The following is a 27,409-nucleotide window of genomic DNA, read 5'->3' on the forward strand; positions in this document are numbered from 1 at the left end:
TTGGCATATCTTCTCTCCTATTTCTGCCTCTCTAGCATTCAAAGTCCTTACCCTCATCTGAAGTAAGATGGCCCTTGAGGTGAATTTCCTAGGAATATCAAATTGTTAGGCATGCTACTTCCAATTGCTCGGACCCCAGGAGGTGCGGCTAACCGCCCCCCCCCCCCCCCATCCTTCGTTCCGCCCCGACCACACCAAGGTGTTCACTCACCACCACAGATATCCTTAAGAACGAAAAGATGATAGAACTGACTTTTACAAGCTGACACAGAGAAATCTGGAGCACTGAATATCATTTCATATTTTTTCTTGCTTTATTTCTTATCTCGGTCTTCGATTCTCCCTTCCTTTTCTTTCCTTATTTTTTCAATTGAACCATTTATTTTTTCATTGAATCCATATTTTTTTTATTTTTCGTGTAGTGGAAGCCACTCTTCTGTCTTGAAAGCCTGTAAAATCGATAATGTTGTGCAGTAGAGCAGCCACACAGAAAATAAAAAAATCATACAACCAGGAATGGCTGTTTATTAATTCGCTTATGGGAGCGAAACCCCGCCCTCCACGCGTCGTCATCGATCCGAGCAGCCAATGAGGCAGGAGGGCTGTCTGGTGTAGCGCGTTGAAGTACCCCCGTCGCATCGCTAGAGGAAGGGGGTCTAGGACGGGCTTTGTTTGTGGATGTGAATGAGCAGCATCAACCACCTCCAGAAATGTGGACGGATAATATAAGGATTTTACTACTTTTTCATTTGTTGGCCCTGAAGCTTCATTCATCCGAAGGTTAGTGCTGTCTTACGGTCGATAAATAGTATATACTCTGATCCAATTTAAAATGCAAAATTCTGCTTAATTCGCTAGATTCTCTGGTGACTGGAGGGTTTGGGATGAACGGCGTTGAAAGCGCTCCCGGGTTCATTAAATTGTCTGATAGGCCTACCTCAAGACTCGAGACGCACAACACTACTACCTTATCCACACACACTCGTAATGCAGGACGGCGTGTTTAACCGAGCAGTGTGTGTGCGGTTGTCTTCTGAATCGGCTCATGGTCCCGGCTGGCAAAATGTCTGCGCTCCTGTCATGTGTATCAATGTGCATCCACACAGTAACGAGCGTATAGTGGCTTTCAAATAAGTGGCCACGCTGGGGGTGGGATGGCTAAAACACGTACTAAAAAACACGTGTCTTACATCCATCTCTCTCTTCTTCTTTTTTTTTTTTAAGGTTTAAAACTCCCAGCAGACTCCTTTCAATTTGTAGTATAAAGTAGAGCATGAGGGACTACAAACAGCCATTGACGCTCCAGTGTCTCGCTCAATTGAACAGAAGAATACTGAATATTAATTAGGCATTCATTTGCAAATGACCGTTGCAGGGAACAACTCGGGCTAGTAATTATGCATTATGCAATTAATAATGCCATCTGGACTTGTTTTCTATTTTTTTTTCTTTCTCAGCAGCAGCGGATGACTGTGAGGATGGACAGTTCCAGTGCAGCAACCAAAGGTGTATTCCCGCCATTTGGAAGTGTGACGATGACGACGACTGTTCGGACAACAGTGACGAAGAGAATTGTCGTAAGTGGGGAAAAAGTGATTTAAAAATGGACGTCTTGTTGCGTATGGCGTTAACATCTAGCCATCACCACGCCGCAGATATAAAACGCCATTCTTGAATAGAGCTCATACTTTCTTAGAGATAAACCAATTAGTTGGAGATGGCATCACCACCACATATGCTTATGTTTTAATATAGTGCATTCAACAAACCACCGTAGCATTTCCGTTGCTGAATATGGCTTTAATCTCTGCCTCCAGGCGCTTCGTTTCTGTGCATGTCGCACTACATTATTTACATAACATAAGGCTGTTTCTTTTTTTTTCTTTCTGTTGATGAACTGAGCAGATTCGCCTACGCACCATCTCCCTATCCGAGGGGGGTTCCATATTAATAGGATAAGTTAAACCTTCATGAGTAATGCAACTGGTAATACTATAATTCGATTTGTGATATTGTGATTACTGTTGTTCTGTGGAAGAACATTGCAGGTGTTGTTGGTCTGTGCTTAATGACTGCAAACTCATGACCTATTTGCGGGAACGATGCTCACTGTGAATTCAATGAAGTGGTGCCAGAACTGTGTTTTCCACGCTGCTTGGCTTTTGTGTCTGGGTTAATTGTGGCTCGGGAGGAATTTCAGCACCTCCTATCACATATGCCTACCTAGTACCACCCCTTCCCCCTGCTTACACCCCCGAAACACTCACAACCAAATCATAGTGCGCACACACAACGCGCACACGCCTTCAAACCCTCATGCAAGCACAGCACACACACACACACACACACACACACACACACACACACACACACACACACACACACACACACACACACACACACACACACACACACACACACACACACACACACACACACACAGATGCTTTGATGCTCTGTTGTATCCCAGTTGATCTTTTCTCTGTAGGAAAGAAGAGGGCTTGCATGTGATGTTTTCGTACTTGATCATGATTCCTTATGAATAATATCACATTTTATAAGACAAGACGTGAGTGATCGAGGGAGTAAAAGACTGGAGTGAACTCAATTTTCCGGAAAATAACTTGTTTCTGTTTCTCCTCCGTCTTTTGCTAACTGGTCGTCATGTGGCTTCGAACCTTAAGCAGCCGATAGCCGAATAATACCTAGGTGGACCCAGAAGTCATTATGTAGGCTGTGTACTCGCATCGGATGGATTTGTGTGTTTCTTTCAGAGCAGTGTGTCGGTACACATTGGTACCTTGGTACAGAAACCATCTGAGGGCGGTGGGGTTGGGGCAGATGTCGCGGAGGTGAGTCTGTGTGTAGCGTTGGAGCGTGACTCGGTAGACATGCTGTACAAGGGGAGCGGCAAGTAATGAGGAGAGCCGGGCCGCTTCAGAACCTGTCCAGGAAGTAAAGCTCACAAACGCAGAGCGACGGTGCCTGTTGGCCACTGAACAGCATCACCAACGCAGAGCGACGGTGCCTGTTGGCCACTGAACAGCATCACCAACGCAGAGCCACGGTGCCTGTTGGCCACTGAACAGCATCACCAACGCAGAGCCACGGTGCCTGTTGGCCACTGAACAGCATCACCAACGCAGAGCGACGGGGCCTGTTGGCCACTGAACAGCATCACCAACGCAGAGCGACGGTGCCTGTTGGTCACTGAACAGCATCACCAACGCAGAGCCACGGTGCCTGTTGGCCACTAAACAGCACATCTCTCCCTGTTTTCCTCTCTGTAATTAGGTTGCCCTGTGGGTTGAAATTGAGACGTATTTCATTTATACGATGTCGAATGTCCTGTGGCAAGCCTTTCCTTCTCATAAAAGGCTTTGTCTTGTTTGTTTTGGTTTGTTTCGGCAAATTCTGGAAAAACAAGACACAAATGAGGGAGTCGCTCAAGGGATATGAGACTGTTTCTTTTGGTTCGCATAGGGAAACCTCTCTATGATCTCTCCGTTACCCCCCCCCCCCCCCGCGCCTTATTGAGCAGACGACCACCTGGGTACAACGCCATGGACCCAACTGAAATATCCAACGGCGCTCATAACATAATACCCATAATGCACCTGGCCGAGCATCCCCCTCTTCGCTCTTCAACCTCCCCCAACGACCCCCCCCCTCCTGATAACAGCATCTCTCTTGTATTTCATGTGTTTCCTTACCGATCACTCACGTGCACTCACGTGCACTGCACAGTCTAGCCCTGTGGGCATCTCTGAGCAGGAAGCCTCGTACCTACCCATGCTCATTAAAGCCATGTTTCTACTACAGTCATTTCACTGGATGAAAGGCTCTTTCTAAATGACGACAGATACTACGCATTATGTATTCATGCTCACCTACTCCATGATTCTCCTACATTCACACCCTCGTGTGGGGGGTTGTGTTAACTAACCTACACCCATAGGCGGGTGAAGTCCGGGCGTGGGCGGGACGGGGAATAGATACGTGAGTAGACACCCATGGACAAGGTCACAGATGTTGTGGTCCGAGTGTAGTCTACACAGCAGGGTCATTTGGGCTATGGTTTTTTACGCACATTATTGTTTGATTTCAACTGTTCTATATTCCTTTTGAAATGGGAACATTTAATATTCCTTGTCGCCAGCTTCGTTTCCTCTCATTCCGGGGATGACAGCGGTGGGAGTCGGTAGACAAAGGAACTGCGCTGTGCGTTTTGCCAAATCAGATAACGGAGGTGACGTTTATCTATGGGTCAGTCCTCCTGCTTCAGTGGAACCTATCCATCCCCCTCCTCCCCCTCCACCGTCTGGTGCCCCTCCTGGAGCTCCGTTCCTCCACATGGACAATATAGGATGGCAGAATGAGATTTTTTATTATTCATGAATTTAACATTTGTTTTTCCGTCGTTCGACGTCCCTGTAGGTTTTACAATCGCTGTTAAGACCCAAGAGTGCTTCAATTTGAGATCCACACACCTTTCATTCCTGATTAATGTCTTAACCATGTGACAAGTGCTCTCCTCAGCCTTTTGATTGAGCTTTGTTCTGTAGGGTTTAATTATCCCTTCGTTCTACAGTGTTAATACTGTATTGTCCGCTGGTTAGAGTGTTTGACCCCCAGCCAAAAGAGTATTGCTTCATTCTGGACATATTGTAAATCGTATGTATTTCTTCATTCTTTTAGTTATATTCTGTGTGCGTCTGTGTTCCTTCTTACTATTGAGTGTATTTCTTAATGCTTGCTTGTTTAAAGAGATGTAGTGCATTTCTTCGTTCTCTAGTGTACACACAGTGGGCCTCCCTGGTGTATTCCTGGTGATGTTTTACCGGCCTTCTGGTTCTGCCGTGTCAGATCGTCTCGTACGGTCCCAGGTGTATTCCTGGTGATGTTTAACCGGCCTTCTGGTTCTGCCGTGTCAGATCGTCTCGTACGGTCCCAGGGGCGGAGCCGCCCGGCCGCAGTGCCCGCGCCATATGCTCCACTGGGTTTAAAATAGTTTTAAAACGGAAGGAAACTAAATAGAAAATAACCACAGGAGGTAGGTGCCGTCAGCATGGGACATGAGGACACAATTATCAGGTTGAGAACCCGGCACATTGTGGAGGGCTTTCATATGAATAACGGTTTGAAATTAAATTCGATAGCTTTCTGTGTGTTTGAAATCCATTTGGTTACTCATGTTCATTATTTCTCGCGTGTTGCTGTCACCTCGATGTCTTGAGCAGGTCAATTACTCGCAGAACGGGATGGGTGTGCTTTCATGAAATCACATTTGTGTGTTTAACTGAATGAGGAGCCTAGGGCCCCACAGCCCGGGGCCTGTGTGAACAGTGCCCAACCTTCCTGATCCCCAGTTTGTATTCAATACACAATCCGTCAAAAGTGTCAAAGGAGAAATTGTAAATGTAGAAGGAACAGCGTTGAACCTTTTGAAATGTGATGGTGAGGGCTGTACTCGCTACAACGTGGACGTTTTGGTATATTGATTAGCGTATCTTGCCCTCTTCTGCCCCTCCCTCAACTCATGGCAGTTTAGTGGAGAGCGTCCCTGAATAAGTAGAATGTCCAAAATGTGATTCAGCATTTTTTAACACTAGTTTAATATAATGTGTCGTCCTAACCCAATAATCACAAGGTCTATTCAACGCATTTTCCATTTGAATCCCAAACTCATACATGCCAGAAATTGTGTTTTCATGCACAAAAATGTGCCCAACACTTTCATTGTCCACAGTGAAAGAATGTCAACGTCGAACCCCATGTAGTACACAGAACAATACAACAGAAACATATCGTCAGAGCTCCTTTGACAGGCAGCCTTGTATCCAACACAATAGGGATGTATGAACTAAAGCATGTTATAGACCGCTGCTCTGACTCCCAAGTTCACCCCGTGGAAATGCTTCCCACTGGGGCAGTCCTGCTGAGAATGGATGACCTCGTCATTGTACCATGCTTATGAAAGTGCCACTCAAACAGCTTATCTTTTAGAAAATCAAATTTGAAATTTAATGTATATAGAGTAGATTGTATATATTTATATTCAAGAAAACCAATTGAATAGACCATGAAGATTGGAATTTGAAACCCACAACCTCTAAGATGGAAGCCTAATATATCCTGATTTAAATGTGTGCCAGTCGGTGGGTGCTTTTTTAAATATACTCAATTCTATGTTTGAGAATGAGTTGGTCCTAGTCATTCTCTTCAGGACTCCCTGTAATCTGCCCTCTCTCAGTCAGCAGAGACCTTGAGAAATGGTCATTCAGATGGGAGAGAATAAAGGTTCCTCCTGGAGCCTGCACGCCGTGGCACTTCGCGCAATAGGGCTGTCCTAATAGGGCGTCCTTTAATGGGATTCTCTCTGTGTTCTTCTCATCTGTGGCTAACCCTTTTGCATTGTCATTTTGACAAAGGCCTGGCTGATATTATTCACAGAAGGAGAAGTTAGCCTGCCTGCCTTCTGACACGTTGTTTCAGAGCTCGCAGGGCTCAGCTAGTAATTACACCCAGACGGGGCTCGTGTCTTCGTGTCACACCTCCTTCCCGTCTGCACCGGGAGTCCTCCCTGTTCTCTCTCTCCTTTTACGGCTCTTATGGTCGACTTTCTCTCTGTCTTCTCCTCATTCAATCTTCTCCTCTTTGTTCGTTGTGATGTGCAGTTGTGCCATCAGAGCATAACGTCTCCATTCAGACCCTTTCATCTGCCATTCTTAGCTGTAGCTTTAAAATAGGACTCTGTATCGCGGGCAGTTGAGATGTCTCCCCTGTGTTCTGTCCGTCCCACGTTCCGCCCACAGAGAGAGAGAAGGAGACAGACGGAGAGAGTGACAGACAGGAGGAGTGAGAGGAAGAGAGGGAGAAATGATTGAGGAGAAACCAGGAGAGAGAGAGAGAGAGAGAGAGAGAGAGAGAGAGAGAGAGAGAGAGAGAGAGAGAGAGAGAGAGAGAGAGAGAGAGAGAGAGAGAGAGAGAGAGAGAGAGAGAGAGAGAGAGAGAGAGAGAGAGAGAGAGAGAGACGGGGAGCGAGGTATGAAACCGTCGTCTAATCCTTGTTCCTGTCAGAACAGAGGGTAAGCGTAGAGGAACTTTCCGTCCTGAATTCCAGCCGTGAGGGCGTCCGTTCATAGTGCTAGGTTGGGTCCTGATCTCTCTCACATAAGGACCTCTGAGCGTCCACCAGAGCTTGTCTCAGGTGGAACAGTGTGGAGGAAGTAGAGTGGAAGGAGCAATAGGTGAACTGGCCGGCACTTGGGGCCAATATACCACAGATTGATAGGAACATATAGAGGCTGACATGTGTTTGCTTCACCCCAGTTCCCTGAGCGATCTCTGCCAGGTTCCTGGTTCATCAAAGACATTGATGCCGACTTCGGTCTCTGAACCATAACAATTTAGCCAGGAGCCTAACCAGCGTCATACTGTTCTGCCCTATATACTATCTCATACAGCAGATGTCAATTTCTATTCCATTATAGATTCCTTATTTCCTTGCATGGTCGGCCCAATGGGAATAACTATAGATTTGTTGTGCCTAAACGTGGTTGGTCGGGACTAATGGATTGACAATCCGGCACACGTCTATGACGTAATTGTGGAATGATAGAGTTGTACTGAGATACACTGGACGCAGTTCAAAATCATTAAACGAGGGAATGATTTTCTCGTAGCATCTTTAATAAAATATCAATCCTTTTGAGGTGATGATCTATTATAACAGAGGTGCACTAGGGAGACACTGCTCCACAAAACCACTAGATGAAGTGAATGCATATCAGTGTTTTTCCTGTTATTAATCATAATTTGATGTATGAATCGGTGGTGATATAATTCCTGTTGAAGACTGCGATAAACTCGCTGTGGCAAAGAACAATGCATTCGGTTCTCCGTTTTTTATCTACTTTGCGTACCTTTTACAGCCTTTTACAAAAGGCTGTGATTCAAGAAACAAATGTGTTGCAATCTGGGATGATTTCCTGTATGGGGAATATTCGTTCCTTTGTCGCCAAATTGGTCAAGGGCGAAATTTGCACTGCCATGTTCAGAAGGTTTGAGGAAATGCATGCGCACATTGTTATTACCATTCGTTGGGATTTAAGATGGTTAGTCTTAAAGACTGAGGATGACTCGAGAATAAGTTGATTTTTGCTCAGAGGAAGGTCAGAAAACAGTGTATTGGGAAAAGTGAGTCAGGAGAGTGATATTGGGTTCTGTCTGGGTTTGCCCTCTGTGTTCATTCCCAGCCCTGGTGTCTGTACAGCCCTGTGCATGTGTTTTTGAACCAGCAGCTTTCCTGAAGTGATAATTCAGAAATACCAGCCTTACCAAACTAATCCGGAGTCTTATCTGACATCACTGTGGGATTCTGGTAAATCGCTGAAGGCTGAGAGAGAGAGTTCATGTCACTCACTTCAAGAACACTTTAAGTTTGGAAACTATTGACCGATTCCTCTTGGCCACTTAATCTCTTAATTCTCCATCTTGCTATGTAAGGAGTTTTTTGGTTCCAATCAAAATTGCAGTGCACAAAATTGAGATGTCTGTAAGCAGCCATGATGAACGTCTTAAGACGGATCATGAATCATCCTATACGAATGGTCGCTGAATCACCGGAAAGAAACCAGTACTGAGGCCTAAACCTCAATCACAACAGGGTTTTTAAAGTTATTAATCTTCATTAATTATTTCAACTGTAAAAAACAAAACAAAAGATTAACTGGGTCTTAACTGGATAGGTCATGTCTTTCGAATGGGGACTTTTTCTATAAATGAACCTCATATTTACCTGCAAATACATTTTGATAGCTTCTGCTCTGCTTCTCTCCATCCTATCCGTGATGACGGCCTCAGTTCAATCTCGCTTTCAACTCCCATTTGAATTCCACTAGAGCAGTACTCGACAAGTCATCAAGGCGTACACTTCAATGATCCCCTCGGGGGGGTTCATTCTCTGCCACCGACTCCATGCGGTCGACGCCCTAATCAAGGACGGGGCAGGAGGGCTGTCCTGCATGTTTAGTGGGGCGGAGGGGGCACCGGAACAACAACATCCCGGAGGAAGGCAACCCCCGTGGAAACAGGGGGGCACTCCCCAGCCTCCTCCCAGAGAGCGGACGGGGGACGGGGGGGGGGGCGGTCCACATCCGCCCTGCCCTGACCTCGCCGCCGCGCCCCCCAGCAGCACGGCTCCCGGCGGCGGTGGTGGTGTCGAGGCCGAGGTTCATCCGCACATCGCTCTACAACATGCGCTCTAAGTGTGAGGGGGAGCGAGGCGTCTGTGTGTCCCCACACGCCCACGCGGACGGCTCCGTCAGCGGGGGCGGAGGTAGAGGACGCCTCTGAGGGGGTGGATGTCTGTTTACACACACGCACGCATGCACGCAACCACACGCACACCAACACACACGATCCTCTTCTACCCGTGGGTGCGTTGTGCTCCTGGGCGAGGGGTAGCACGTGGCTGTCCTGGCCCTGGTTCTGTTGAGCCCTCCTTATGAGCCCAACGCTCCGTGGATGGTTTGGTTTGAAAGAGTCTTTGCTTTGGTCCAGTGACATTTCTTTATTCCGTTTTTTTCATTCTTTTGTGGGCTCAGGCAAATTTCTGTTATGTGCTTTTTGTCCAAGCTTGGCCCACCTGCGTCCTATTCAGAGACAGGAGCGTGGGTGCTTTGGGAGGCTGTTTTGACAGTTTTCTTGGGTTAATAAATATTCAATGAGTTACTCCTTCTCTCCTTTGGCTTGGTTCCCGCCCTGGCGCTTCCTTCTGACAGTCGTTACACGGGAACACAGGCTGCGTGGTTACCGTTGGTTACCGCCATCTGTCAGCTGCCACGGTCTACGCGGTCTCATTCCTCGGTGAGGCAGGACCCATGCCCACTGGCTGTCATCCCTGTCAATCACCTCCCCCTGCCCACATTCCCCTCCCCTCAAGCTAGTCATCAAGGGGACGTTGTGGCTGCTCCAGTGGTATATATCGGCGTTCCCTCTCGTCGGTCTTGGAGAGGTGACGTCTGAATGAAATGTCAATCTTGTCTCATGAAAGGTTGGTTGCTTCACGAAAGTTCAGCGATTTTGAAAATGTTCCAAAATAGCCAAAAACAAAACAAGGTCAAATTTTCCCCAAAAATCCAGTACAGCAGTTGGCCTGGTATGGATTCTATAAATAATCACCTTGTCTAGTTTACCACTGAAGTAGTTTTTAGTTCAGCTGGGCTTAACAATAAAAACACATCATATACTTTCGACAAAGTATCTGAGTTTGACGTAGAGTGATTTTCTACAGTCCAAAAGTGTTCCCTTTTATAGTGCAACCTAAAAAGCATATAAAACGTTTATTAATGGAACCCACAGAAGAGGGTCTTTTTAGTGTGGTTAGTGTCCGCGTGTGTTCTGAATTCTGATGATGAACCAGGAAATAAGGCTTAAGGTCCTACAGTTTTAATATGTCATTACTGTTAATATATGATGTTAAATAACTGGCATATGGGTTGGGGGGGGGGGGGGGGCAGATTCTGCTGATTAATTGTATCTTCTGGAAAGTAAGTTTCATTTATTAGCTATCATATATATTATGTAAATATATTAGGGAGTGATGAATGAATCATGTAGGCATGGATCTTCACAACACTTTACAATAATGAATTGCCTGAATTGACCATAAGTTAAGTGTTAATTAACTGCAAATGTACTGTTAATTAATGCTTATGAATGCATCATGTTCATGTTTACTCATGGCGTTCCTGTTGACTGTTGACCTAGACCTTATTATAATGCTAGATTATGCTAGTGAGGGAGATTGGCTTTCCTGTGGTTCCTCTGCTGGATCCACTTCTAGATGAAGTGGGAACCACACAGATGTTTCTGTTCATCAACACCACAACCACACTCCTTCACAACTGTCTGATGAACCGTGGTCCTGGCAGCACAACCATGTAACAAACCATGTAAACAGCGCAAACAGGAACTACTTGATTAACGCATAAACTGCGGACAAATGGGGGCAGCGCCTCCTTGAAGCAGCGCGGCCCCATTGGTCGATACTGTACGTACTGGCTGTTATCAGTACGTACAGTATTGGTCGATACTGTACGTACTGGCTGTTATCAGTACGTACAGTATTGGTCGATACTGTACGTACTGGCTGTTATCAGTACGTACAGTATTGGTCGATACTGTACGTACTGGCTGTTATCAGTACGTACAGTGTAAGTCGGGTGCATCCGTGTGTCATTTCCTTCAGGCCTTGAGGCCGGGGAGGTGGAACTTGATGAAGTGTCTCCGAAGGTGGACGGCTATGGCCCGACTATGACGCCTGAATCTACGGTGGATCTGCCGGCGTGTCGGCTGATCTGGAAGGTCCCGTTGAAATGCCTCTCACAGTTCCCGTCGGCCCCTTCTAAACCGGGTCCCCTAACCCAACAGCAGTTGGACTGGCCCGCCGCTCCGGGCTGTGGACCTCCCCAAAGCCACGAGGAAGGTATCGGAGAGAGGAAGGTATCGGAGAGAGGATGTTGGGCTGGACGGCCCTGGTGGCCACGTGTTTGAATAGGACCCCCCCCCACGCCACTGGAGGAGGGTTTCTGGACCTGTTGGCCGGGCCCTCGGGTTCCTGACCCTAACCCTGAATTAGACAATCCTTTTGACAATGCTTATTACTGGATTAATTAAACATAATTTATGTTTACTTAATGTACGCTTATTTTGAAGGAATACCTGATTTATCTTTTACAGATATAGGGACATATATACATTTTTCACTATGCCAAAGCAACCAAAATAAAACGGTTATCGACTCTAGGGCTGATTTGAGTATTAATTCTGAAACAATATTTATACCTACTTGTACTACGACACTAATCAGTAAAGGCATCTGTTCTTCTGTCAAAATGATTACTGACAGCAGTGACCTGGACACACTCTCGCTTCGCTTGTTGTTTACGCCGAAGGCGTTTGTTTGCCCCTAGCAACACGTTGTCCGCAACGGTACGTCTGTTATTGGCCCCGAAGTGCTCCTCTAACCTTCAGAGTAACACACTGCTAGCATGTCCCCGCTGTCGTATGAGAGAATAACGCAATAGTGTTCTCTGATGTGGATTTGATGTGATTTATCGCTTGTGACGGCTTTTACTTTTCGTTGACTTGTCCACTACTTTAAAACCACATCTCGCTTTTGGTTATGAAAAGAAACAGCTGCACTTGAAGCAATGTGCCAGTGAAAGTGCGGTCTTAATCACATTATTCACAGTCAAACAAATCTGGTGTTTTCTTTTTAGAAAGATTTACTTGTAGAGGACTCTCTCAAATGCTTATTCTGAGTGGCAGTATTAAAGATGATTATTTCAGCCTGTGGAGGATTAAAAAAAGAGTTGTAGATGGTAGCAGAAACTGCATCAGACCCCGTGAACTTATGGAGGAGAACAGGGACGTCGACACCGTTAAAAGCTTCAAATTGGGGCTTTAATGTGAATGGCCCGTTTGTAAATGTTCTTAAGCCCTCGTTTCATCAACACGCTCCATGCACTTGTTTGGAGACTCAAAATGAAGACATGGAAACTCATCCAACTACTAAATTGAATCGCCGTCATTAACTCCGTTTAGTCTCTTCAAGTGCTCAGGTTTTGTGGCGATGGGTGTGACAAAGGGGCTGTTCAGAAACCAGGGAAACAGTTTGGTTTCATTAGTTCCACATCACTTAAGTTGTTCCACCCACATTCGATCTGCTTAAGGGTTATTGGCAGGTTCTCTTTTCCGCCTGAGCGACTTCTGCCTCTACTACACCAACGGGCCCGTTGTACTGAGTACACAGTCACAGGGCTTCGGGTTTGAACAGCCAGCTCTGTGTCGGGAATAGGGAGAACACAAAACAAGCAGAAGAGGGTGAGGTTTTGAAAATAAGCAACTCCTAGAGAAAAGGCGTCCTGTCCCTCCCCACGTTTCTCCCCCACTGAGAAGAGTTCTCCGAAACACACCTGTTAGCCTCGCAGATTGAAGAGATGGATTCCGCTGTACCGATCCCTGAAGAGTTGCTCTGATTGGGCGGCAGTAAGGGTAAAGGGTGCGCAACGTATTTAGCCAGCGTTGTGTGGTTTGCAGTGTGGACAACATTGTTGTTCATGGTGAGTTGTGGGATGTGCGTATTTGCGTGGCGTCTGGACTCTGTTTCATTGCAAGGCTCTTGCTCTCCCGGCATTTTTGGGGGTTAGGGTTACGGTCATTTTGGCTAAAGTGTTTAACTGCCAGGCCGATTGGGGGTTAACCTGAGTTGTCCCCCCCTTACCCAAACGGAACCGACGCCTTTTCTTGGCCTTGTTGGTTAATGTTAGTGTTTTACAATAAGCGTTACGTGGAGATGGGTGCACCGGTGACAGTTGATTTACATTGAAGCGTTGACGTGTGGACCGAGCGTTTCACTTTCATGGTCATGGTCATACGAGCTGGGATGGGATGAGGACACGTTTTACTAAGTCTGAAACCATTTATTCACCCAGCCGTCCAATGGTCCATTCAGAATAGTGGTCATGTCCTCGAATCGTCAACACGCTTCGGAGTGGGTACAATTCTGAAACCGATATTGAAGAACAAACTTGCAGAATACTAAAGAAAATATTGATGGTTTGAAGAAGATGGTTTAATCCTAGATATTATTCTAATCCAACAATTAAAAGTATTAAAGTGTCATTACTTAATTATCCGTCATTTACGAGTCAATGTTTACCTTGGATCTTACCATGGATTCAAAGTCACGATTATCCCTGTAAATTGTATTTTCTTATCTTATATGTAATATTTGTATATATATTCACAAATAATCAGAGCTAATTATGATTTGTATTTGTGTGTTTAGACATTTCTTTGGGACGTAGGGACCATACTATTGACTTAGAAAAAGCTAACCTACTGCAACTCTTCCCTCTGTTGAAGTAGTTTATATACTGCCAGCAATACGAGTGTATGGTACTATACAGCACCACGGTGAAGGTGGCTCTAAGGAAGGAGCCACCCACTTGTTTTTATGTCGGGGTTTTGAATGCACAGCCAGACGCGCTGCCGTCATATTGTGGTCTATAAAATGGCCACCGTCAAGTTCACCACAGCGTAAAGCACTGTCTCTTAAATGTTCTCCCTTTGTGTGAGTGGTAGCCAGGAAGAAAACTAAGAGTCTACAACATCAAGTGTTTGGGTTCGTTCAACTTTTTCTTCTTAGTTTTGTCGATCGACTGTTTGCTTGATCACTTGATCATCAAACAACGTTCCTGAAGCAGTTGACAGTGACATCCAACACACACACGCACGCACGCACGCACGCACGCACGCACGCACGCACGCACGCACGCACGCACGCACGCACGCACGCACGCACGCACGCACGCACGCACGCACGCACGCACGCACGCACGCACGCACGCACGCACGCACACACACACACCCTCGCTGTACTGCTGTGCGCTCTCTGTCTGGGCGCCGGTGCGTGGGTGCATTCCAACACTGATTATGTTTCTTTCCGCTGATGCTGTTCGCAATGTGCTTTGGTCGGACTCGGATGAATACCGCCTCGACTGAAGACGACGAGACAAAAAGACGGGCGGCACAAAGAGGAAAGAGTAGGAGGGGAGTCGAAGGTGAAGTCTGGTACACACATAGCTCTCCTCTAACGTGATCCGCTGATCTGACGATCACACCCATCAGACTGCAGAAAGCATGTTGAGGAAGAGTGGCAGTGAAGGGAAAGGGCTGGAGGACAGCTGAATGAGAGTCTAGCTACAGGGAGAGCTCTCCTGGGGGGATTGAGAGAGGGGGGGGGTTGGTGTTGGCAGTGGGGCCCGGGAGTAACAGTGCCTCGTTCACTGTTGCAGACCTCTGCAGCAGTCTACGGTCGGTATTACGGTCGGTGGTGGTGGTAGCTGGATGGGGGGCTATATTACAGTTTTTAATCCCGGGTTTTGGTTGCAGATCACAATGGAATGTGACAGGAGGAGCATGAGGGGGAATTGGGCTTCGCATGAAACAGAATCGCCAATTACAGCTGCCTGCTGTTTGCTGCTGCTGGCCCCTACCTGTGTTCTGTGGCCCCCAGCCGGAGGAGAGATGATGTGCTCGGCTTATGGTGCACGTTATCGCTGCCTGTTGGAATATGGCTGGAGGGGGATTGGCTCCGAGAAATGAAGGCACCTGCTTTTTCCAGATGGCCGTGATGACCCAGATTTACCATTCCTGTCAATTATCTTCTAGCTCAAGCAACGCCGGCTTACTGTGAATTGTTTGGGATCTATTTGTGTAACCCCATTATGACAACATCTGTTATCTTGAGTAATCATTGCATTAAGTTGTACCTAAGTCTTTAGTTCTGCAGGAATCAGTCAAATCACAACAATAAGTCTCCCTTATCTGCCCATTGTACCACCACCTAACAAAGTTGGGAAAGGAGTGTTATTGAGTATTTCCTAGTGTAACTCAATAAAATACACGTGACCTGATAAACCGTTGAAGGTGATCTGCAGCTCTGGACGTAGATTGAATCGTTTAGCAGGTGGAGGCGGACGCAGGGTCCATCCTCAGCTCCTGCCGTGGTTCGAAGATGGTCGTTAGAAATTCATACATTTTATGCATTTCATTAATATTCTTTCACAGTGTGGGAAATCATCGTTTTCGCACGCATGTGCGTGCGTGCGAAAACGATGATACTGTACGGACGCGCGTTCGCGCACACACAGAGCTAAAGAGAGTGACCTCTATATCCAGAATCCAGAAGCCAGTTATTTACCATTGATACAGTCTGGGGTTAAACACTAATCAATGCCCCCTCTATTTTGTAAGCATAACAATCCCATATATATATAATACGACAATATATTTTCAGTTTTCATTGCTGTCCCCTGGCGCACGTGTAGTGTACGTGTAGATGCCTTGATGTATTGTGTGGTTAGTTTTAATATTCAGGTTTCTACCTCAACTTTAATGCAGTCCTTGATGAGGAAACGTTTCTACGGTTTGGAAGTACAATACTAGTGCGATATCGGTTTGAAGGGCACTGTTCACTCCTCATACTGAGTGCAGCTGTACATGAATATATTCAGCCGCTATAAACCTGGAGTTTTATATACAATGCGTGGAGGTCAAAGGCAAGGGCATGTTCCGTAGGCGAGATGTCAGTGTCGAAGCTAATGTACCGTCCGGAACACAGCGGTGTATTTACTTGTGTGATCTGTTCTGCATTTCCCGAGCCTTAGTAAAGATTGAATGCATGATCCAATTATTTCGGTTAGAGGAAAAGAAAAATCTGAAAATGGACATACAAAAAGAGATGGCATTAAAGATACTATCCATACAGGCTTCTCTAAACTCTTTCTCCATTGAGTGGGCGACAGCCAGTATCACGTCTCTGGTTCTATTCCCACCACCATGCAGGGCAGCGAGTGGCTGGGGCAGTTAAAGGTGCCTTGCTCATTGGCACGACGGCACCAGGAGAACCATAGGCAGTTACCCCCCAGATTTACCTAATGAAATAAAAAACAATGTCTGGGTTTCCCAGATTACTTTTGAACACAACTACACCTTCAAAACCCTTGGGAGCTGTTTTATCACTTATTAATTTTCCGAAAGAATGGGTACGACGCGTGAATCATGAAGCCGGTAACAGCTGTTCCTGCACAGAATATTAACACAACTACCGTTCAGGGTGGCCATAGTGGTTGTATTGAAATTACTTTACCAGCGTTGGGAGATTGGAAACGTACAGTTACTGGAAATGGAAGTCGACTTTTCTATTTTGTATCCAAGCTGCTAAGAAATTGCGATGTTCCGAACATCTTGGAAACTGTTTTGGAGAAATGTATTCAATTTATTAAATAAATAAATAATTAAATAATTAAATGGCTACTTCTAAACGGCAAGACATTAGAACTCATGCTATTGATCCTCTCTCCCCGCTCCCCTCTCCGGTCATCCTCGCGGGGGCACCAGAACAGGAATATCAACGGCGAGTCCAAACGGGTCTCCGGCGTGGATCTTAAACTACGTGCCACCCCCAGGCTGAGGGGAGAGGGTCTGAATAAAGAGCTCTGACCTCAGGCGCTTTTAATGCTAATCCAATCTTCGGTTTAAAAAATGTTTTTTTCCGAGGTTCTTGTCACAGTAATTTGACGTGGCGTCGTCTCCCAAGCAGCCGTGACCTCTCGTGTCTCTAACTCAGTTTGCCGACGACATTGTGCTGCTGACAGTCTGCTGTCAGAGGAGAGGGACAGCGGGAGACGCAGTAGCTCCGTCTGATCTCAGACCAGGGACAAGAAGATAATGTTCCAACTTCCATTGGAGCCTTGTTTTCCTAACGTCTGCAGAGTATATGCGAGGGTGGCACACAGTAGCCTTTACAGTTTACAGTATATATGAGGTATGTCCTATATGTGTGTGTATGTAGGGTCTTACCATCCAGATCCAGTCTAGCTCCTGACCCACTGCATAAAGCATGGCTGAATCCGAATACTTAGTACATACTATTTCTGTTCAGTGTCTACTACTTGACCGTACTATACTTGACAGTGAAGTACGGTCTACAGCTATGCGTAGAACGCCTCCGAACGCTTCCGAACACCGCCGAAACTCCACCGGATGTTTGGAGATGACGTATCTCCCCTCAGATGCCGGCAAAATTACCTTGATAAGTTACCTGTTTCCGTCTTGTCAGCGTTGCTATTAATTAAAAAATTTCTCTTTTTACTTAATTACTTACTTTACTTTTTTACTATTTTTAATGTCTCTTTTTTTCGCCGCTTTCTACGACGTCTTTCTGAGCCGCTGTTGGTGGTGTCGGGTCATATGTCCATGAGCTATCTCTTCTTCGTTCGTTACCAGACTCCGGTTGCATTGTGGGATAGCGTAGTGACCTACCGTTGTATACTGTGGCGGTAGCACGCATTCTGTAACGATTTCCGTACTACACAATGCGTACTGAGCATTCGGACGCGCTATATTTGTGGCGTACTACAAAATGCATACTATAAGTATGAGTATTCGGATTCAGCCCATGACTCCCTAAAGTACCATGATTAGAGCGAGAGCTTTCCCAAGCTTTGACTGAATGTAGATTTGTGGTGTTTGCAGACGGTGATGCTGGGAGGCATCCATGATGATTCTCGCCCCGGGCTACTTTCTGAACCACTTTAACGGCGAAAAAAATAAAAGGTTGACCTTTTTACGCTTTGATGGTTCATCTTCCTCAGCCAGGCCGCGGCTGCAGCTGTGAGCGCGCGCCGCTAAACGCTCCCTGGTCTTACATTACCTACAGCTCTGAGCACTTCATTACGCCGTCTCTGTTGCTTACACAATGCTCCCGTTCTGCGCTGTTGCTCTTTCTCTGTGAGGGGAGTTTTCCCCCAGGGGATCGATGTCCTTTCTTATCTTTATCTTATCTTATCCGACCCCGTGTGGAGAAGTTCTCGGATCCCAAGAGCATCACGATGTGCACTGCTCTCTCCGGTTATCTTATCCCATCTCATCTCCTCTCACCATGAGCTCATCATGGGCTGTTAAGAGTATCGCCGTGGTAACCCTCATCATCTAAGTCATCTTATCTCATCTCTTCTGATCCCGGAGCATGTCTCATGATCTCATCGGGCGACGCAGAGATCCTCGTCTCAGCTACCTAGCCCGCCGTGTTCACCAGGGGGATCGCTCGTCTTGTTCGTTAAGCGATCGCAACGGATCCCTCCCACCGCGCCGCGTCCTAACGACTTCTGACGGCTAGATAACGACCGTAGAGATGAGACGGGCTGGAGTGTGTGTGTGTGTGTGTCTCTGCTGACTGCGCTGGACCTGGGAGTGTGTGTGTGTGTGTGTGTGTGTGTGTGTGTGTGTGTGTGTGTGTGTGTGTGTGTGTGTGTGTGTGTGTGTGTGTGTGTGTGTGTGTGTGTGTGTGTGTGTGTGTGTGTGTGTGTGTGTGTGGGAGAGAGTCTTTAGGAATACTGTTCATTAATCTCCCCAGTGATGTGGGAGTTCTCAGTTGCCCTTGGTTTCTGAGTCGTCCTCAGCCCCTCTGTCCGTTAAGAGGGTTAAAAAGGCCTTTTAATCTCCCTTTATCAGCCTTGTCAAATGTGTTGCTATGCATGGGTGTGGATGGGTATAGGAATGTGTTGGTGGGTCTCTGTGTTTACGTTGGTATAGGAGTGTGTGTGTGTGTGTGTGTGTGTGTGTGTGTGTGTGTGTGAGTGTGTGTGTCAATGCAGCATTGCTTTTCTATTCACTGCACCTTTATTCCACTTTGAATTGAAATAGTTATAGCTCTTGTGTGTGCGTGTATGTGGGTTTTGTTTGCGTGCGTGTCCGTGTGTGTTTGCACGTGTGTGTCTGTGGGTTTGGGTGCTCATTTTCATGATTTGTTTTCAATCTATATATATAAAAGTATATATTAAATCAGAGAATAGTGCTACAGTGCTTCATAATCCGGCCGGCTGTCTGCTGGCTAGCTCTAGGCTAGCTGCACCGAGGCTAGCTACTTCCTGACAGAGCTCCACCCACACCTTCTGTGATCCCGCCCATCCTCTTCAACCACACACCATCAGACCAGCCTCTGTGATCCCGCCCATCCTCTTCAACCACACACCATCAGACCAGCCTCTGTGATCCCGCCCATCCTCTTCAACCACACACCATCAGACCAGCCTCTGTGACCCCGCCCATCCTCTTCAACCACACACCATCAGACCAGCCTCTGTGATCCCGCCCATCCTCTCCAACCACACACCATCAGACCAGCCTCTGTGATCCCGCCCATCCTCTTCAACCACACACCATCAGACCAGCCTCTGTGACCCCGCCCATCCTCTTCAACCACACACCATCAGACCAGCCTCTGTGACCCCGCCCATCCTCTTCAACCACACACCATCAGACCAGCCTCTGTGATCCCGCCCATCCTCTTCAGCCACACACCATCAGACCAGCCTCTGTGATCCCGCCCATCCTCTTCAACCACACACCATCAGACCAGCCTCTGTGATCCCGCCCATCCTCTTCAACCACACACCATCAGACCAGCCTCTGTGATCCCGCCCATCCTCTTCAACCACACACCATCAGACCAGCCTCTGTGATCCCGCCCATCCTCTTCAACCACACACCATCAGACCAGCCTCTGTGATCCCGCCCATCCTCTTCAACCACACACCATCAGACCAGCCTCTGTGATCCCGCCCATCCTCTTCAACCACACACCATCAGACCAGCCTCTGTGATCCCGCCCATCCTCTTCAACCACACACCATCAGACCAGCCTCTGTGATCCCGCCCATCCTCTTCAGCCACACACCATCAGACCAGCCTCTGTGATCCCGCCCATCCTCTCCAGCCACACACCATCAGACCAGCCTCTGGCAGCCTGACAACAAGACTGAACAGAACGCAGACCTTCAAACGTGGTTTCTTCAAATGTCGTTCGTCTGTCAGCCAGCGGCGTTGACCTTCTCCTGAGGTGGTGATGAGGGAAGTGGTTATGAGAGGTGTGAGGTTTGAGGTGGTTATGAGAGGTGTGAGGTTTGAGGTGGTTATGAGAGGTTTGAGGTGGTTATGAGAGGTGTGAGGTTTGAGGTGGTTATGAGAGGTTTGAGGTGGTTATGAGAGGTGTGAGGTTTGAGGTGGTTATGAGAGGTGAGAGGTTTGAGGTGGTTATGAGAGGTGAGAGGTTTGAGGTGGTTATGAGAGGTTTGAGGTGGTTATGAGAGGTGTGAGGTTTGAGGTGGTTATGAGAGGTGTGAGGTTTGAGGTGGTTATGAGAGGTGAGAGGTTTGAGGTGGTTATGAGAGGTGTGAGGTTTGAGGTGGTTATGAGAGGTTTGAGGTGGTTATGAGAGGTGTGAGGTTTGAGGTGGTTATGAGAGGTGTGAGGTTTGAGGTGGTTATGAGAGGTGAGAGGTTTGAGGTGGTTATGAGAGGTGAGAGGTTTGAGGTGGTTATGAGAGGTGTGAGGTTTGAGGTGGTTATGAGAGGTTTGAGGTGGTTATGAGAGGTGTGAGGTTTGAGGTGGTTATGAGAGGTTTGAGGTGGTTATGAGAGGTGTGAGGTGTGAGGTGGTTATGAGAGGTTTGAGGTGGTTATGAGAGGTGTGAGGTGTGAGGTGGTTATGAGAGGTTTGAGGTTTGAGGTGGTTATGAGAGGTTTGAGGTGGTTATGAGAGGTGTGAGGTGGTTATGAGAGGTTAGAGGTTTGAGGTGGTTATGAGAGGTTTGAGGTGGTTATGAGAGGTTTGAGGTGGTTATGAGAGGTTTGAGGTGGTTATGAGAGGTGTGAGGTGGTTATGAGAGGTTTGAGGTGGTTATGAGAGGTTTGAGGTGGTTATGAGAGGTTTGAGGTGGTTATGAGTGGTGTCAGGTTTGAGGTGGTTATGAGAGGTGTGAGGTTTGAGGTGGTTATGAGAGGTGTGAGGTTTGAAAGGCAGCAGAAAGCCGTGCTCTCTGGCCTGAGGTTCACAGCGGACCACATTTAACCAAGGCTTGTAGAGCGTGTTCTCACTGGGAAATCCTCATAAACGTTGAGCCGTTTGGGAAAGTATTTCAAGGCTTGCAGAGAAGCGCCTGTTCATGTAGTCGGAACATGGAGGACATGCGTTGTGTTGGACTCAACGAACATGGAGGTGTATGTGCGTGTTCTTTTGATGCGGTTTTGTACATTATTTGGCTGCGCAGCAATTCAGTATTGTTTTGGTTTTATGACATAAAGATATATATCTATTCATTTTATGAGATATGTCCTTGTCATGATCAAAATAGATGTTTTGAAACGTCAGAGATAAAGCAGCTACAGTCCGATATCATACTTTAAATGCCCATGAACTTCAAGTTAGTTAGTACTTACTTACTTAATTAGTTAGACAGTTAAAACGGTAAGCATATTGTGAATGTTGGGTATGGTCCCTCATGATTGTGGTAATCCATTTTTTCATATTGCAAACTCCTAATTTATTTTCAGATATTGTGTCAAATAATAATAAGAAAAAATGGTTATGATGATAACAACATCCACGACTGCATAAACATTTGCACATCTCAGAAGGAGATGCAAATGAGTTTGTTCCGAATGACATTTAGAAATGCAGCAGCATAATGATGCAGCAAGGAAAGGATAAAGTTGCTAATTAGGGGATGGCGACTTGTCCTTTTTCTTTGATTCATTGATGATCACGTTGTCTCCAGGGACCACAAAGTGATGTCTGTAATTTGTTTGCTTTGTCAGACAGGCTGCCAAGAAAAATGTAATTAGAAATTCCATAATGATCTGAAATGTCAGTAGAGCCACCACATAATTTAAAGAGAAACCTCAAGCGCTGTTTACTCGATACAAATGCTAAACCAAAGTTATCAAAGTATGCAAACAATACATTCCATTTTTCTCCACATATTTCCGTGCCTCCATAAATCCGCTCAGCAGCTCAGCGCTCCCGGTGGTCCGGACGACGCCAGAGAGAGGACGCTCTGCTCTGTTTTAATGCTCCAGAAGTACATTTATTAACGCCTGGGATCTTCATCAGGCATCGTCTAGCACCTGTGGATCACCTTTGGATGTGCGCAGCCCCCCTCTCTTCCAGAGGACGCCAGCACACGGTGTGTGGAACGTTCCACAGTGTTCTCTTGTTCCAGGCGAGCTCCATGATACCACACACTTCTGATCTCTGATCTGAAAACCAGACGCAGTGTGATAAATATCAACGTCACTTTTAAAGACGCCCCAACAGACGGATATGGACTCCTGAAGGGGTGCGTTTGATTTGTGTCCCGGGCAGCATATGGCAGGGCGGGGTGAGAGCTGAAGCTCATTGATTTGCTGGTCTCCAGGCCGGGGGGACGGGGCATCTGGACCACAGAGTGATGTTGGAGCCAAAAAGGACTGGATGGCCCCAGAGGCCCCTGGAGCAGAGAGGAGGGTCAGCTGTCTGGATCAGAAACACATCTCTCCCTCCCTCTCTCTCCCTCTCTGCCATCCTCTCTCTCTCTCTCTCTCTCTCTCTCTCTCTCTCTCTCTCTCTCTGTCTCTGTCTCTGTCTGTCTGTCTGTCTGTCTGTCTGTCTGTCTGTCTGTCTTTCTCTCTGTCTCTCTCTGTCTCTCTCTGTCTCTCTCCGTCTCTCTCTCTGATCTAAACTTTAAAGCCACCCATTCTGCCAGCCTATAAGCAACTCTCTTTCTGTATTCACTAATAAATAGGTGCTCACTCTTCTGTTTACTCTGCTGCAACCATGCTGTCATGTTGGACCTGAATACTTCAAGACAAGCTCTCGGTTGGCATTTCTCTCACAAATCAGAGAGAGAGAGAGAGAGAGAGAGAGAGGAAGGATTTCAGGAAGAGGATGAATTGAGAAGAGATAGAGAAAGAAAAACGGAGAGAAAGGGGGAAACCAAAAACAAATTGAGCCTCAGAGACCAGAGATTATTATCTAAGTCTGAAATCAAGGTGTCATTTTCTTTCACTACATATTTTTTGTGAACAATCATGTAGCTTAAGGCGGGTATCTTTTAGTGCTTAATTGTTGAGCACCAACTCTGCTCGCAGTAGTAGCAGTGAAGTAAAGTGTAAAGAAGGCTGTAAAATAGTATCAGTCAAGGTTTCAAACAACCCTGTGTAGCATGGCCACTGTAGAATTACAATGATGAAAAGCACTTTCTGAAAGCTACGCACACAAATTACTTTTCTTTGGTAGAATCTCTCTAACGGAGACAAGGTGCACCTCCGACCTCGGTCATTTGTGGTTTCTGGCGCAGGCCGTATGCCGTCTCTGCTATAACTACGTAGCATTGCTATAACTACGTAGCATTGCTAACTACGTAGCATTGCTTCCTGTGTGGGTAACCCACACAGGAATGTGTGGGTTACCCACACATTCCTCTCCTAGCGGCGGAATTAATCCTTGGCCTCTCTTCCTGTCAGGTCCATTACGGCCATATTAGGGTTCCTCTGGGAGCCTGTTCTGCCCCCTGATGCTGCTGAGAGCGTGGGAAACAGACCTCCATACTCACCGACACCACCCGCATCTAGACTCCATCAGTAGGAACCTCATCTCCATAGTCATTGCCACCACCAGCCACTGAACATCTAGTCTAATTGCCAAATGTATTGTAATCAATACATGATCTTCATCATCTTTCTTCATACAGGTCCCTCCTGATTCAAACACAGTTTGTCTGGGATCCCTGTCAGACATAAGGATGCATAAGGATAACACATGAAATACAGTGACGGTATAAGACAGTGGTTCTCAAACGCCCCCCTGACCTTACCTTGATCCTCTGGCGCCCCAAAAGTAGCTGAGGCGTCAGAGGGGTTAGAAACCAATAAATGAAAATAGGGTAGCCAGGTAGCCTATTTTTTCACCCAAAAAATTGAAAACCATGAAAGTTAAAAATCCCCCCCAAAAAATGGGAAAAAATCCCGCTCCAAGCGCCGCTCCCCCCCCCCCCCCCCCCCCCCCCCCTGGGTTGTGCGAACGTCCCCCAGGGGGCGCTACCGCTCCCGTTGAGAAGCCATGGTCTAAGAGAACCCGAGCTCTGTGTCGTGCTGATTCGCTCCGAAAACGTTGCTAAGCTTTACTTGTGGCTTGGGAAGCCCTGTGTGAATAATGTAGGGCTCACAGCAGGGGATAATGAAACGGTGTTCTGGGCGTGTGGGAGGGCGACGTTACGTTGCGGTTGCATCAGTGCTTCAGTCTGGGAGACGTACGTTCCAACAGAGGAGGGGGCTGTCGTGGGACAGATGTGATCTGTCATCAAGCGTCTCTCCCTGTGCGTCGTGGACGCCCCCGTAGGGCCTGCTAGCTCCGCTCGATCCATCACGGGAGTTTAACGGGAGAGACAATAACCCCCCCCCCGTGCTACACACACGCACAAAACCACCACTTATACTATTATAGCCCATGCAAACAAACAAACAACACGTCACATCCCTATAATGTGTCCCAACAGCTGCAGAGGACGGATGGTAACGCTTTAAAGGAAAATAATAATAACACACACACACACACAGACACAGACACAGACACACACACACACACACACACACACACACACACACACACACACACACACACACACACACACACACACACACACACACACACACACACACAGTGTCCACTGCAGTGTCTCTCTGAGTGGCTGCTGTCGGCGGGCCCAGGGGAGACGAAGGGCCGGCTCTTGGATGACAGTTTATTGTGTTGGACAGAGGCTGGCCCTGCTCGGAGGCCGTGTGTCTCCAGAATGGCCCACAGTGCGCTTGAAATGAAACGCCCGCAGATGATATTGAATGTGGATGACCGAATGTCTGTGTTGCACTTTTATGTGGCCCTAAGCATGTCTCAAGCATTGACAAAAGGTCATGGCGAGTGTGTGTGCATAAGTGCGTGCGTTTGTGTGTTTAATTTGAAATGTAACCATGCATTTTCAGCATGCTGGCATGCTCATGTAGCTCCTATACATCTCCATGGTTTGGGCGGAGGCATAGCATTTGATTGGTGCAGCTTCAAATGCTAAAGCAAGCCAAGAAGAGCAAGAAAACAAGCAGTCAGCAATTCTACGACAGGCCGAGAGAGAGATAGAGAGAGAGATAGAGAGAGAGATAGAGAGAGAGATAGAGAGAGACCGGCTGAGAGAGGTGGAGAGTGAGATAGAGAGAGACCGGCTGAGAGAGGTGGAGAGTGAGAGAGACCAAAGCAAAGGTTCGAAGGTTTTAATGTTTATTTTCAATGGGATTAAAGCTCTTTGGAGCTTTAATCTGAATCCACGCTGAGAAGCATTGGAGCGCTGGAGAGAGAGATATCAGCAGAGAGAAGCAGAGATAGAGATGGAGAAGGGGAGACGGGATAGAAAGAGTGAAAGCTAGAGATGTTGGATAGATAGACGGAAAGAGAAAGGGAGCGGGCGTGACGGCAAGATGGAGAGGACGGATGCATAGATTCAAAGAAGAGGGGGAGAGAGAGAGAGAGAGAGAGAGAGAGAGAGAGAGAGAGAGAGAGAGAGAGGGGTTGAATAATAGAGATTGAAAGCCAATGCCCTTCTGCCTCTGAATCAATAGAGTGATGTGTTCACTTCTTCTCTTGTATGCTTGTGTTTCAGCCCTTGTGTGTTCTGCCCATACACACACACACACACACACACACGCCTGTGTGTGTGTGTGTGTGTGTGTGTGACCATTGGATCTGTCGACCACCACCAATAAGACGGATTCAAAGGGGTAAACTATTTCGTCGTTGTGGGTCCGGCGTCGGACAGTGTTGTGAACCCTGTGGGTTAAAGGACAACGCTTACCGTCATCATGACCAGACCCGAACCCCCCCCCCAAAACCTTGCTCCTCCCACTCACAGTAATAATGGGCGATATACGTTTTTGTTTTGGCTTCAGCCATCACACAAAGCCTGGGTTCGACTCCCAAACGAAGGTTATTCTGGGTTGGATCCCCAACGTCAACAGCCTGTATGTCGGTATTGTTGGAGTTAAGAACGCCCGACCTGCTGCTGAGGCGGGCGTGTGGGGGTCCAGGTGAGTGCCACGTAGTGAGAACGGAGCCCTGGCCCCCTCCAGCATGTTCACGCCTGCTCCAATAAACAAGGCCACATTATCCTCAGAGCTACACAGAGAGCTGGCTGGCTGGTGTCATGGCTGGAGCTCGTCCAAACCCCCCCCCCCCCAGTATTCACAATTTTAGCTGGAAAGGTTGATGAAGTAAGCCAAAGGCGAAATTAAACCAATGTAACAGTAGATTAGACAAAGGTTTGTGTTGTTTTGATACTGTAAGATACTAGATAGAAGCATGAGCTGCTGTACATTTACTAGCATAGACGCACACAAACGCACGCACGCACGCACATACATGCACACACACACACACACACACACACACACACACACACACACACACACACACACACACACACACACACACACCGGACACACACACACACACACACAGATACAGATACACACACACGGCTGCTTGCTCAACTGCACATCTGATGATCTGAGTAAAGTACATACATAAGAACCTAGAGCTAACCCAATAAACCCATACTTTAGTGGTTTTATTTGGTTTTATGGCAGCGTTGTAAGTATGTCTATCCTTGCTCTGCCCCATTTAATAAGCCCTTATCCAAATTGGGAGATTTTAATAATTTAGAATGCAAAAGAGATGTTTGGGTTGTTTTAGTTTGCATTTAAGAACCAGGATGAAAAGTCACGATAAAGAAACCCAAACAAAAGCTGTTAAAGACAACACAGGTCTGTGATCCACATTTACATACGTGGCAGCCTGCTAAATGCTCTACGACTGAATGGATACCGGGAAGTCACTTTGCCTAATCAGATTGGTCATGGATGTTTTAGTGAAACCAGGAGAAATGGTGACAATGGTTTGATCACAGACCGGTAGT

At 46.9% G+C, this 27,409-nt stretch overlaps 1 protein-coding gene across 2 annotated transcripts; it reads left to right on the forward strand.

The window, feature by feature from the left end:
• The first annotated feature begins 647 nt into the window (after positions 1-647).
• LOC130387642 (relaxin receptor 1-like) lies at positions 648-11,801 on the forward strand. Of its 2 annotated transcripts, none has more exons than XM_056596836.1 (3): positions 648-780; positions 1,458-1,577; positions 11,255-11,801. In XM_056596836.1, the coding sequence occupies exons 1-3, from the start codon at positions 711-713 to the stop codon at positions 11,557-11,559; spliced, it is 495 nt and encodes a 164-aa protein (XP_056452811.1). In that variant the 5' UTR covers positions 648-710; the 3' UTR covers positions 11,560-11,801. The 2 variants fall into 2 exon arrangements, with proteins under 2 accessions (XP_056452811.1, XP_056452812.1); XM_056596837.1 differs by having other exon boundaries at positions 1,461-1,577.
• Positions 11,802-27,409: the final 15,608 nt, after the last annotated feature.

The sequence above is a fragment of the Gadus chalcogrammus genome, chromosome 8, assembly GCF_026213295.1.
Source record: "Gadus chalcogrammus isolate NIFS_2021 chromosome 8, NIFS_Gcha_1.0, whole genome shotgun sequence".
Taxonomy (NCBI): domain Eukaryota; kingdom Metazoa; phylum Chordata; class Actinopteri; order Gadiformes; family Gadidae; genus Gadus; species Gadus chalcogrammus.

Excerpts from the sequence above, each read along its gene's own strand:
- LOC130387642 (XM_056596836.1), top strand. The coding sequence starts at position 711 with ATGTGGACGGATAATATAAGGATTTTACTACTTTTTCATTTGTTGGCC. Across the intron at positions 781-1,457 it reads GAAGCTTCATTCATCCGAAG|CAGCAGCGGATGACTGTGAG; the intron begins GTTAGTGCTGTC and ends TTTCTTTCTCAG. Across the intron at positions 1,578-11,254 it reads CAGTGACGAAGAGAATTGTC|GCCTTGAGGCCGGGGAGGTG; the intron begins GTAAGTGGGGAA and ends CATTTCCTTCAG.